Source organism: Choloepus didactylus, chromosome 1 (genome assembly GCF_015220235.1).
Source record: "Choloepus didactylus isolate mChoDid1 chromosome 1, mChoDid1.pri, whole genome shotgun sequence".
Taxonomy (NCBI): Eukaryota; Metazoa; Chordata; class Mammalia; order Pilosa; family Megalonychidae; genus Choloepus; species Choloepus didactylus.
The window spans coordinates 203,548,210-203,562,582 of record NC_051307.1 but is presented as its reverse complement, the minus strand read 5'-3'; the positions used below and the strand labels follow the sequence as shown (position 1 = coordinate 203,562,582).

General features: G+C 38.9%; 1 protein-coding gene across 7 annotated transcripts in view; it reads right to left on the bottom strand.

The window, feature by feature from the left end:
* DOCK3 (dedicator of cytokinesis 3) overlaps nucleotides 1–14,070 on the bottom strand; it is a 639,207-nt gene extending 625,137 nt beyond the window's left edge. For all 7 annotated transcript variants that reach the window (XM_037797176.1, XM_037797183.1, XM_037797213.1 and 4 more), the window contains exon 1: nucleotides 13,685–14,070. In XM_037797176.1, coding sequence (XP_037653104.1) covers nucleotides 13,685–13,721 — 37 coding nt within the window. In that variant the 5' untranslated portion in view covers nucleotides 13,722–14,070. The remainder of the gene's footprint in view (nucleotides 1–13,684) is intronic.
* Nucleotides 14,071–14,373: the final 303 nt, after the last annotated feature.

Below are 14,373 nucleotides of genomic sequence, written 5' to 3'. Positions count from 1 at the left end.
TCTTCCAGACCTTGTAGTAGGCAATGGCTTTTAGATTTTACATCAAAAGCAATAAAAGAGAAACTAGATAAAATGGACTTCATCAAAATTAAAAACTTTTGTGCCAAGGACATTATCAAGAAAATAAAAAGGCAATCTAGAGAAAGAGAGAAAATATATAGAAATCATATATTTGATAAGGGTTTAATATCCAGAGTATATTAAAGAAATCCTACAACTCAATAACAAAAAGACAAACAACTCAGTTAAAAAAAAATAGGCCAAGGATTTGAATAGACAGTTCTCCAAAGAAATATAAATGACCAACGAAAAAGATGTTCAACATCATTAGCCATTAGAGAAATACAAATTAAAACTACAAGATACCATGTCACACCCACTAAGATGGCAATTATTTAAAAAAAAAAAAACTGAAAATAAGTGTTGCTGAGGATTTGGAGAAATAGGAACCCTAATATATTATTGGTGAGAATGTAAAATGGTGCAGCCACTGTGGAAAACTTTCACAGTTCCTCAGAAAATTAAACACAGACTTATCATATGACCTAGCAATTCCACTCCAAGGTACACACCCAGAAGAACTGAAAGCAGGGACTTGGACAGATATTTGTACACTAATGTTCATTGCAGCACTATTCACAATAGTCAAAAGACAGATGCGCTGCCAGTGCCCATCAACATAGGAACAGATAAACAAAATGTGGTATATCCCTATAATGGAATATTATTCAGCCATAAAAAGTGAAGTGCTGGTACTCGTGACAACACGGAAGAACCCTGAAGACATTATGTTGAGAGAAATTACTAGACACAAAAGGACAAATATTGTATGATTTCTCTTATATGAATTACTTAAAATACACAAATTCATAGAGACAGAAAATAGAGTATTAGTTACCAGGTGTGGAAACAGAGAGGAATAGGGAGTTTTTGCTGAATGAGCATGAGGTTTCCTTTGGGATAACAGTCTGGAAATAGATATTGGTGAATGTTACACAGTATTCCCATTGTACTTAATGTCAAAGGATTGTCGACTTACTAGTTAAAATTATTTTTATATTATACATATTTTACCACAATTAAAAAATAAACTATTTTTTAAAGGAGGGAGAGTGTTGTGCCATAAACATTACCATGTGATGGAAGAGCCAAGGACCCAAGGATTGCACAGCCAGCAATGCCAGTCTTCAGGGAGAAAGCATCACCTTGCTGACAACCTTGATTTTGAACTTCTCCTAGCGTCAAAACCATAAGCCAATAAATTCCTGTTAAGGCAAACCATTGTATGGCATTTGTTTTAACCTCTGAGAAACTAAAACAGATGGATAGATGTATAAATGGATAGAATGATACAGCAAATGTGGCAAAATGTCAAAATTGGTGGATCTAGTATCTGGGACAATAGGGGTATACTGGAGTTCTCTTCATGAGAATTGTATTGCTTTTTTCAACTGTCTTGTAAGTTTAAAAGTATTTCAAAACACAAAGTTTTTAAAAAATTAAATAAATAGGTTTTTAGTACCTTGACCCTTGAGTAGTAATTAATATGGTAAGAAAGAACAAATCAGGACTGGGGAGGGACACAGAACTACCAGCAAAATGCAAGATTACTGAGAGGCAAGAAGAGATGAAATGCCAAGATTCCAGTGACAGAATAAATATAAACGACACACAGAAGGCCTTGAACAAGCAGCAACTTGAGCTAAGTGGAATAAGCAAGCTTGCTACAAAAGAAAGAGAAAAATTGAGGTGAAAGGTTAGCAAATTTTAAAAGATCATTATGTGAACAGTTGATTGTACACCATGGATGACTGTATCATATGTGAATATATCTCAATAAAACTGAATTTTTTTAAAAAAAGATTAAGCTACATACCTGTTCTAGTTTGCTAATGCTGCAGAACGCAAAACACCAGAGATGGATAGGCTTTCATAAAATGGGGTTTTATTTCACTACGCAGTTACAGTCTTAAGGCCACAAAGCATCCAAGGTAATACCTCAGCAATCGGCTACCTTCACCGGAGGATGGCCAATGGCATCCGGAAAACCTCTGCTAGCTAGGAAGGCAGCTGGCGTCTGCTCCAAAGCTCCGGCCTCAAAATGGCTTTCTCCCAGGACGTTCCTCTCTAGGAAGCTTGCTCCTCTTCAAAACATCACTTCCAGCTGCACTCAGTTTGTTCCCTACCCTCAAGTCAGCTCATTTATATGGCTCCACCGATCAAGGCCCACCCTGAATGGGCAGGGCCATGCCTCCATGGGAACATCTCATCAGAATCATTACCCACAGCTGGGTGGGGCACATTCCAAGCAAATCCAACCATCACCAAAATGTCTGCCCCACACAAGACCACAAAGATAATGGCATTTGGGGGACACAATACACTCAAACCGGTACAATACCTAACATAAAAACCTGCTACTATAGAAGTAAATTAGTAAAAACAATGAGTACATTGCAGAACCACCACAGTATCACTATCTACTGTCTCATTAGAGCTTAACTATTTCAGTACAACACCTAAATGCATCAAAAGATTTCCCGAATTTTCAAAAGGTTCCTTCCTTCTATCCCTAGTGCTCCAAGCACCCCCTAAGTGCTTCTTTCCTTTCCCCCATCGATTAAAAAAAAAAAAAAATTCCTTCCTGGTCCCTACCTAAGACTTTGAACTCCACAATCCATACTTCTGTGCCTTTCTTCAATCATTTCTTCAGTTGTTTTTTTTTTAATTCTTGCTGCAATGGAGGCTAAATCTGTTACGATGCCTCTAACTGTAAATAATAGAAACCTAACCCAAACTGGCTTAAATAATTAAAGGTATTTGGGGATTCATGTAACTGGAAGGTCTAGTGATAGAGCAGACTTTAAGGCTTTTGGTGGACTGAACTGTTTATCCTAGTTTGTCATGTTCTTGGTCTTGGTCAGCATTCTGGTGCATGTGGGCCCACTGTGAATAAGATCTCTTGAAAACATTACTTCAGTTAAGGTGTGGTCTAACTGAATCAGGCTGGGTTTTAATCCAGATTACTGGAGTCCTTTAGAAGCAGAATGAAATTCAGACATGAAGGGAAAGATACGGGAAGAAGCTTGAAGTCAGAAGAACTAAGTGGAGAAAAGAGAAGACCATCACCATGTGAAATGCCATGTGACAGAAAAGCCAAGGACAAAACCAGCAGCCAGCCCCATGATGCCACAGTCTTTGTAGAGAGCGCATAACCTTGCTGACGCCTTGATTTTCAACTTCTCCTAACCTTAAAACCACAAGCCAGTAATTTCTGTTGTTTAAACCAAATCATTATATGATACTTGCTTTTGCAGCCAGGAAACTAAAACAGGGCTAGTCTTACTTCGTGGCTCAAAGGCACCACCAAGGACCAGCTCATTTCCATCAAAGTGGGCTGCTTTCCATGGCATCATCGCCATCCTTGGAATGGCTCTCCTTATGACACTAAGATGGTTACAGCAGGCCAGATGTCACATCTACATACAACCACACAGAAGGGAAACTGCTCTTTGCACAGACCAAATCTGTATCACTCCCAAAGACTGCTACTGTCCCTAAGGGCCCAACCTTGACCATCAATAAGAAAGTTCTTTTAACAGACTGAATTATTGCAAAGGCACTGAATCTTTTTGACACTTTAGTTTCTGACATATTTGATTACCCAGTTTCCCATGACCAAGTTCAATTCAGTTCTAGCTTACAAATGTATGGCTGGGACAGGAAACAACAGCAATGAGTGATTGGCAAACTGGAAAATACCAGAAGTAGCTACAGAGAAAAAGAAATGTGCAGAGATAGAATAATTAAAAAAAAAAAAAAAAAACAGTTTCAAGTCATTGGCAGTGAGTCAAAAAGTCCCACATATCCCCAAATCCCCTAAAAGCATCACAGACAAATGAGAATATGAAAAAGAGAACCACTAACTGGAATTAGGGTTTTTCTTCGAGATTTCAGAGAGAAAGCAATCAAGCATCACTGCATTACCATCATACTCACTTGCTCATATTAAAAACATCAAGTAATCAGAAAGTTCAGTAAAATAATTAATGCCCAAAAAGTGGAACTGGTAGTAAGGGATGCATTACTTTTGTCATGCTTGAGATTTACTCCTATCAAACATGCATCAGTTTTGAAATTTTTGAAAATGCAAATCTTTGGAGAAAATAATGCCCTATGATGACAAAGATACAGAGAAATAAGTACCTTCACTGTCCTGGAGGACAATTTGGCAATAAATTCAAACAACCAACTGCTCAGAAATAGATTAGGTAAATTATTTTAGCATATTCTGGAATAGTATGCCATCATTAAGACAGTAAACATTCCAGATATAGGAAAATGTTTCTAGCATAATAGGTTTAAAATAAAGTAGATAAAACAATACATATGGTATGACCTTAAATTTCTTTTAAATGCCTACTTAAATATATATTTAGAAAAAGACTGGACAGATATACCAACATGTTGAAAGTGGTTATCTCTGGGTAACAGAAATAAGATACCACCTTTATTTTTTCCTTTGTGTTTTTCTGTATTTACTAAGATTTCTATAATGACTATGTATCTTAGGAAATTAGAGGGAAAATGTTACATAGAAAAAGAAAAAGCTCAAATGTATTTATGATAGGCTGAATTATATAACCCAACAAAAGGCACGTTCTTAATCTGTATCCCTGTGGGTGTGAAATCATTTGTAAATAAATAAACAATTTAAAAGACATTGTTTTTAGTTAAGGTGTGGCCAAATGAATCCGGGTAGGTCTTAATCCTATTACTGAAGACCTTTTAAAGAGAAGAAACCAGATGCCAAAAGTCAGAGAGAAGGCCATACAGCCAGAAGCCAGCAGAAACTGGAAGAGAAGACGGAAGGAGAGATCACCATGTTATGGGAGGCAGGAATGCAAGCCAGGGAAACCCAAGGACTGCATTAAGTCAGTATCTGAATACTACAGATTTCAGGAAGAAAGCATCATCTTGCCAATGCCTTGATTTGGACTGCTAGCCTCTGAAACCGTGAGCCAATAAATTCCTGTTGTTAAACCAACCCACTGTGTGGTTTTAGTGATAGAAGCCTGGCAAATAAGTATTCAACATATTTCACAATATAGGGAAGAACAGAATATGTTACATTTTAGAAAAATTTCCAACAAAAATAGACGAAATATCTTCTTGGTGTCTTTAATGATTTAGCCTTGAGTCCTCTGGAAGAGTCACTCACCCAGTACACAACATTCCCCAAAGATGTCAAATAAAACAGATTTCGTTGGTATACATTCAAACTGCATCCCAATTACCTGCTGCATGATTTCTTGGAATCACTGTTGTCATAAGTGTGAAACTTTAGGTCAGATGGAATTATACTGGAATCCTAAGGCTCCCACCCAAAATCAGTCATCTGAACTCGGCTGATACCTAATATATCAGTCACTTGGCAGTAAACCTTGCTAACACAAAGGCCAAGAAAAAAAATGCATTCATGATGTCACGGATCTCTAACAATCATTATAATCGGACTCATAACCTGCCTTTCAAAATACTATAGAGGACTAACAAGGTAAAATAAAACTCATTAGGTTGAACCCCTAATTTAAACATTTATTGATCACTCAGGTCCTGGGGATACTAACATGAAGACAAAATTCCTCTTCCCCAAGAACCTCAGTCTCCTGAGGCAAAGAGATGCAATTGATTAGTGCTATATCAGATGGTACCAACAGCAGTAGGACCAAGAAGCAGCATTTATTTATATAGGGCAAGGTTGGGGAAGTCATCAAAGAGGAGGTGAGACAGAGCTTTCAAGTTGGCATTCATAAGCAAAGAAAGGTAGTCATAGCATTTCTATCATGACCTGAGCAAACCAATAAAGGTGAAAGCTGTGGAACTGTCTGGAAGAGGGTGAGTTGTTCAGCATACCTTGAGTATAGTGAACATGGAGAGATTGTCAAAAATAAAACTCAAGTAAAGTTTTGTGTATCACCCTTCCTCTTGTATGTGAAGAATGGAAATGGAGTTATCATCTTCTCAATATTAACATTTCTTTGTCGTCACTCCCAACACTTAAAAGTAAGCATCTTTATTCCTTGCTAAAGCATCTTTCTTCCTTCTAAAACACCTTGGCCATAGACCACAGCCCTGGCCAGGAGCCCCACTAACCTCAAACACTATCAGGTTCACAAGGGTGGCAGAACTGGCACTGCCATGAAATGTTTAAGAAGACATCCAGATAATCTGCATTCAAAACACAACATAGCAAAATCTACTTGATAATACACTGGACACTTTAATCTAGGAAATAAAATGTTTTCAGTCTGTTCAACACTTTTATTGGCCACGTCGAAAAAGACAGAAGATAGACTTATCAAATGTGTAGCTAAAGCAGCAAGAAAAAGATACTAATATCTGTGACTTAAGCTTCAAAAAGACAGGTCACACTGACTAACCAAATACGATGAGATGAAATGTAATAGAAATAAATGTAAATTGTTTAAAAATGAAACTAAAATTTTATGTTCATGTTTAATATCAATCCTACAATTCAGGATGGGGGAGATCTTAGCTTGACTTCAGTATGAAATTTAAAAAACTAGGGTTTAGTTGTTATAAATTCAATATGAGCAGTGAAATGGCAGCTCAAAAGCCTCCAAAAATCAGACTTTGCGTCACATTAATAAAAATGCCCAATTCAATGCTACAAATACATGTATAAAACCTGCTACATTCCTGATACTGTTATGTCTGCCAAGGATATAAAGATAAATACAGTCCAATCCCTGCTTTCAAGAATTTATAGCCTAAAGCAGAGTTTTTTTAAATATGGGTCACAAACAACTTGGCAGGTGAAATCACTGCCCTTTCGCCTATGTGGGATCTGACACCCAGGAGAGTAAATCTCCCTGGCAATGTGGAATATGACTCCTGGGGAGGAATCTAGACCTGGCATTGCAGGACGGAGAACATCTCCTTGACCAAAAGGGGGATGGAAAGGAAATGAAATAAGCTTCAGTGGCAGAGGGATTCCAAAAGGAGCCGAGAGGTCACTCTGGTGGGCACTCTTGAATAACTAGCAGTAAATACCTGAAACTATCAAACTACAACCCAGAAGAACCCTTGAATTTTGAAGACGATTGTACAAAAATGCAGCTTATGAGGGATGACAATGTGATTGGGAAAGCCATCTGGACCACACTCCCTTTGTCCAGTGTGTGGATGGATGAGTAGAAAAATGGGGGCAAAAAAAAAAAAAAAAAGCACACAGTGTTCTTTTTTACTTTGTTCTTTTTCACTTTAATTTTTATTCTTATTATTTGTGTGTGTGTGGTAATGAAAATGTTCAAAAATTAATTTTGGCGTTGAACGCACAACTATATAGTGGTCCTGTGAACAACTGAATGTACACTTTGTATAACTGCATGGTATGTGAATATATCTCAATAAAATTGAATTAAAAAAATAAAAAATAAAAAGAATAAAAATAAAAGAAAAACACTGGTTACAAACAATTTAGTGAATTGCCACCAACATTTTTTAATGAAATTGAAAATATCAAAGTACACTGTGCAGAGCACATACTAAGAGTACATACTATATCATGAAATTGTGGTTAACTTTTTCATATACATGTATATGTTTTGTATGTATGTATATATATATATGCCCTCACATATACACACATATACCAGATAACCTGAAATATATTTCTTATTGTAGATTATAGTCAAAAATCAGAAAGACATCAGACTAATGGAAAAGATAAAATAAAATACCATGATAAGGTACAAAGTATTATAGGATTTAAAAAAAAATAAAATATATATGGATGAAGAAGGGGAGGGGTATGAACAAAGATCTAGAAATGGATTTACAAAGATAATAATATTTGAGATGAGCTTTGACAGAGAATTATTTAAAAGAGAAAGACATGGGGGAAGGCACGACTGTAGAAGGAATAATATGAACAAAAGCACAATGCAGCAAAGAACCAGAAGTGTTTAAAGGCCAGCAATGGTCCTGATACATGGCAGCACTGGTACAAATAATTCCAGACAGAGGGACTTGGGAAATGTTCAGTTCAGCTAAAGTGTAAAGTACAAGAAGGTCAGCAGATGAAACTGAAAAAGCAAATTTGAACCATAACACAGAAGTGCTGGAAACATAGTAAACACTTAATGAATGTTAGCTATTACAACTCATCTCAGCTCTGGGGCCTTACATCATTTTAGCTCTAAGATTCTATATGGTTAACAAATTGTATGAATTACTGAATGGTTGCCATGCAAATTATTTATATGCAGCCACAGAAAAAGGACTTACAAGAAATTAAGAGTCATTATTCTATTCAATAAGGAAGAATATTCTAATAACAGCTAACAACAAAATGGGCTGTTATGAAAAGTAGTGAAGGCACTGTCACAAGATGTCTTTGAATAAAGGCCAAATGCACATCTGTTAGAGGTATGATAATAAATCTGTACTATGAAGTTCTGAGTTTATCATACTCTAATTCTTTCATCAATGTTGATTCTCACTCAAAGAGCAAGAGCTCATGAATGAGTTTGAAGGGAGAGGGAGGAACAGATGGAAGCAGGAGGTTGGGATTTTATCCCCCTGTAGATAAGTAGGAGAACAGGAAGCTTCAGAACATTTCCCAACATAGTAATTAACTTTAAAGTATTCTAATGTGTGACATAGCAAATCAATTACAAGTATTTGGGCCACAGGTAAAATAATTTGGCAATGTATTTATGAATTTTTTTTAATCTTGCTTTTCTATACAAAATCTGTCAAGAGGGGCTTTGAGAGCATAATCATAAACAGGTTTGTTCATTAGAGCAAAAATATAACATTGGCATTAAAATCCTAATATAGCTTATCTAATAATGTTGACATATTGGGAAAAATTTCTGTTCACTCTTATAATCAAGAATAATGACACAAGAATCCAAACCAAGATTCAAAAGAAAAACTATTAAAAATTGGAATTCAGCACCAATGTTGAAATATGGTATGAATATAAAATACTTTCAACTCAATGACCATTCTTTTGAAACTGCCATGCTTTAAAATGCCTAAAAATGTCAGAGATAAAACAGTACCATGTTTACAGTTTAGCTTAATGTTTCCAAAGCACATTCTCTTATAACATTCCATAATAAAATGAACTGTGACATTTGAATAGTCTGTTGAATGTTGTTGCATATTAACCTTGTATTTAAAATGTTGATAATTTCCTGTTGATTATGTCCTGTTTGCTTCACAGAATAAGAGATAAAACAAATCCCTTTCTTGGTTTGAGAAGGCACTCACTCAATGTTTGCTAAATTAAACCTCTTTCATCTCTACTAATAATGTCTTAAAAGAGAGCAATGGTACCCAACATACTCCTAGGATGCAATATAAAAAAATGCCATCTGAACTTGCCATGCCCTCTACCTGTACTAATTATCAATGCAAGGCATTACATTCAGTAAATACTATGTAGTATTATAAAAATGTCCAATACAGAAATAAAATTCCTTAAATATAACTATCCAGTTTAAATGGAAAGTCTGTAGAGTATGTCTCCTATTTTGAGTCAGAGACATACAGTGCTAACAAATCTATCTCAGAGGCAACATCGTGTAACGAAAGAAGGTGTGGCTTAGAATCCCAAAATCCTAGGTTCAAATCTCAACTCAGCACTTAACGGCTTAGATCAGTCACTTAACTTCTCTGAGCTAAAGCTTCTTTCTCATCTGTTCAAAAAAGAAGGGAGACATTTATGATGTAAGGCTCAAGTGGAATCATGGATGTGGAAGTCCTCTGTAAACACTAACTCCTTGATCATAAAACATCGAGCACACCATCACTTTCCAAAACAAAATAAAGTCCTGGGTATATAACATCTCTACTCTAATGGATGGCTTTACCACTAGGAGAGGTATGGGGCCCTAACAGAAACTTCTAGGCTGGGATTCCCTTATGGAGCAACTATAGAGCCCACTGCCCTCATGCTATTTCAGTGAGTTTACCAACCGATTTAGGGCAATTTTGTGATCACTGGTTCTTTCAGATGTGGTTTCATGGACCAAATGCTTCCTCACCTTCAGACTCCTCTGTACAACAGGATCTTTACAATATAAATTTCTTTCAAAGACCTAGGACTTTTTTTTTTTAGTGTGGTGTTTTTTCCCTTATCTGGGAAAAAATCAAGCAAGAGGAAATAAGGTAAATATAAAGCAGAAAATATGTATTACTTTTAAAATCAGGAAAAAAAGAAAGAAATATAAGATTACAAAACTAAAATATAAGGTATTTTGGTTGGTAATGAGAAAAAATTTTCATGTCTACTAAGTGGAGATTAGGAAAGAATAAGCAACAAATAGCCTGAACTATTAAAAAATTTACCTCATGAGAGCAGGGAATAAACAAGATCATCTTCTGAGGCAGCTTCCATTTCTAAGGTGCCAAACTAATACATAAGCACTCAAACCTTGGCTGCTTTTCTATTCTAGGAGTTTACTACAAATATTCTTATTTTACTTTTTGTTGGTGCTTATTACTGTTGCTGCTGTTGGTGGTGGGTTGGAAAGTATTTTCTTGGTGTTTCATTTCTATATTTGTTACTTTTGGTGCAATCAATAAGAAGAAAGACAGACGTTTTACAAAATAGTTGGATTTTTCTCACCTAAAGTGCTTAGAACAGAAAGGATGCTTCTCAGAAAGGTGGAATAAAGAATGGAAGGATGCAGGGCTTTCCAAGCATTCAAGGCAACAGAAAGAAAAGCAGAGATTCTCTAAGAGGGAAAGAGGCATAGGAGACAAAACATGAGCAAAAGCGTTCGTTAAATAAGAGCCCTTAGTAATACTAGAGAAGGAAAACAAGACAGTCAAGGATATCACAAAATGTTGCTCATTACCAAGAAGAAAACTAAGGGAACTGCTGAAGGGCACAAAGGGACTAACAACCTCTGATATTGCATACGAACCGGCCCAATGTAGAAGCTCAAAAAAAAGTAGTGCCCCCCACCCAAGACAATTACAAACTACTACAATGGAAAGAACAGTTCCGGTATCACCTAGTCCTAAATGAATAAATCAAATAACTGAAAAACGTCACAATTCTATAGAGCATTCTTACATTATAAAATTTTGAAAAGTCAGTAAGACATTACTACAGGATCTCAAAACCCTTACCAATGTCAAATACAGATCAGCTGTAATGAGAAAACCCCTTTCAATTGCTTCAAAAGGGGACTCCTTCCCTCACCAACATCAGAGCAAAAGGAAGCCCTCCTCCCCACACTTCTCTTAATTGATGGGAATTAAGTACAAATTTCCCTTCTCACTGTAAAGATTATGAGTTGGCAAGTAGAAATAGAAATCTGTGCTCCAAATTGGTCATAAAAATCAAAGCTGAAACTCAAAGATTTTCTCATAGGAACAATGATTATGGTTAGATTTTCAAGCTAACCCTCACTGCACTTAAATAATGTAGCTGAAATACCATATTTAAAAAAAATTGACTGCATTTTTTCATTACAAATATAATAGTTAAGCTACATTATAGAGTAAACTGGATTTCATGAAAAGGCCTAGAATGTAGCCTTAGTGCGATTAAGGATGAAAATGTGTCCTGGATTTTAAACAACTTATACAAGAACTTTTAGACTATAATCAAGGGGGGGACAGAAGCAGAAAGCCATGACAGAAACAAGGAGAGAGTTGCCTTCGTTGGCAAAAAGGACATCTAAATTACACTAAACTAGAGCTGCTAAGGCAATGTCTTACAATAACTGCCTCTCTCATTTAATAAGCATTTAAGTCCTGCCTGTGGCCAATGCTGTGCTCAATGCTGTGCCCCTCCACAGGGAATAATCTTTCTAAAGCTAAACCCCCAGTCCTAGGAATGCAAAAATCTCATTCCACCTTCCTGAGTAAACCACACATCATATCCTAGGGCTTTGAGATCACATATGCCTACCTTGATTACCTTGCCTTGCTTCCTTCTAAGAACTAACACACCTGAGGGAAAAAACCTAATGTTACCATTACTCTAAGCACTAAGGGGAAAAGAAGAAATTAATATTTATTATGCACTTGGTATGCTCTCATTTGATTTTCACAACCCTCTAAGATAGGTAAATATTATACCCAATTTGCACATTAAGAAAAAGAAGTTAAATAACTTGCCTACAGCACCAGTAAAGAGAAGCCGAGACACTGAACTCTGCCAACTCCACTACACGAGGGTTCCTCCCCAGAAGGAAAGAAATTATCACTTAAGTGTCATGGGACACTTTTACACCAATTACTTGTTATTCTAGTTAAGCAGTTCTGAAAGCTATGGAGAAGATAGGCCATCAACTCCTCATTTCACAGAATCTATTTAGTATTCAAGGAATGCTCTAAGAGAAAGGGTAAAATGTCCCCAGAGGTTAATCCCGGCTCTTCACATCATTTCCCAATTCCTTCTCAACAGAGATTCTAGGACTAGTGTTTCTTTTATCACTTCCATCCTATCGTGCATTATTATGCCATTACAGCATAACTAATTTAAAACTTTAGAAAGTCACCTTTCAAAACAAGATTTTCTATCAGCATAGAAGACCTCTCTGAAGGTCCTCAAACTTGAATAAATTCAATTTTTAATTGATAACCTGCCTGGTGGTTTTCCAAAACATTTGTTACCACTGCCAGTTTAAAAAGTTATTTTACAGTGAATTTTGAACTAAATCTTGATCAAATTGCAGTAAAAATGGGAATCAAAACCTATGTTTAGACAGATTCCCTTTCTATAATTTTCCATTACAAACTTACAAAAATAAAAAAAGACCTGTACACTCAACATTTTAAATCTGTTTCTAAATAAACAAGATGACAGGTGACTTACAATACACTGTGGCTAAACTCTCCTATCCTATAACTGCCACAAAACACTTGCATAATAAAACTAGCATTCAGCCCCTTCTCAAATTATTGTATATTCTTTTTTAATGGAGTTGAATGTTACAATAATTATTTAGCTTTGTTAGACAAAAAGAAGATTCTAAAAGGAACAATGGTCTCATCTAAAACCTGTGTTGCTGTTTTTTTTAAACAAAATTGTGATTTTATAAAACACTGAACTCTACGTAGTTACATGTTAAAAACACCTCCCGTTATAAGGCAATTCGTTCTTACAGAAGGCAAAACAAATATAAATGGATCAAGCATTTGCAGTCAAATGTCTACATTTTGAGCTGGGAAAATGATGTCAACGTTTTTCATCCCATTTTTGTAAGATTCCAGCCCAAAAATAGCCATTGGGCTCATCAACTTAGGTTCGGAAACTCATGAAAAATCGAGGGTTTGGAGTAAAGAAAAGACAACCTCAGAATTTGGTTTCTTCGGTAGAAACCGCCCTGTGCCCAGCACCAGAAACCTCAGGCAGCTGCCCTGGCCCTGTCCGCCCCTCCCGCGGGCCGCACCTGCTGAGGCCACGCCGCCAGCGCCCCCTGCTGCCTTCCGGACGAGCGGGGACAGCCAGGAGACCCGCGCCCACCCCCGCGCCCCGTGGCCACCCCGCACCCGCACCCGCCCCGCGCAGAGGCCGCGCAGCCTGCGGACAGAGACCCGGACACGCGGGTGCGAATCGAGGCGTGGCCGAGGTACCCGTGCGCGTTCTGTAGGGTCCCCGCCGCCGCCAGGCCGGAGCCTCACCTACCTACGCCGTATTTCTCCTCCTCCGTGGGGGTCCACATGGCTGGGCCGGACGCGGCCCCGCGGGCTCGGAGGCCCGGAGACAGCGCGGCGGAGACGGCCGCGGGCCCGGCTGTGGCGCACCGCGAGCCGAAGCGGGGGCGGTCAGGCGGCGCGGGGCAGTGGGCGGCGCATCCCTCACAGGCCGGCCGGGACACCGCCCCCGCCGCTGCCACCGCCACGTCTGGACCGCGAGGCTCCCCGGGCGGCCAAGCAGCCCTGGGCGGCACGGGTGAGGGCTCACCACCTATCCACCGCCGCAGCTCCCGCACCTCCACTCGCTTCCTAACAGCTCCGCCGCTGGGCTCTCAGTACCGCCGCGGCTCGGCTCGCCTCAGCGGGCTCGTAGGACGCCCGCGCATGCGCCACTCCCCGGCGCGCGGGGGCTCGCGCTGCCCGAGCTCGCGCCGCCCGAGCCCGCGCGCGAACCCACGCGCCGCCGCCGCGCGCCAGCGGAGGGAAATCCGCGACCGGCGATTGGATGGCCCTGCCAGGGGTGGGCAGGTTCCTAACCGGCTAGGTAGCCGTTGGCGGCTGCAGGAGCTGGGGGGGGCGGGGCCGCGCAGCCGAAAGGTCCCCCACCCCCACGTGGCGACACTTCAGGAAACAGCAGAAGCCCCGGCACTCGACGCCCGGGACCTGACCTTGGAACGA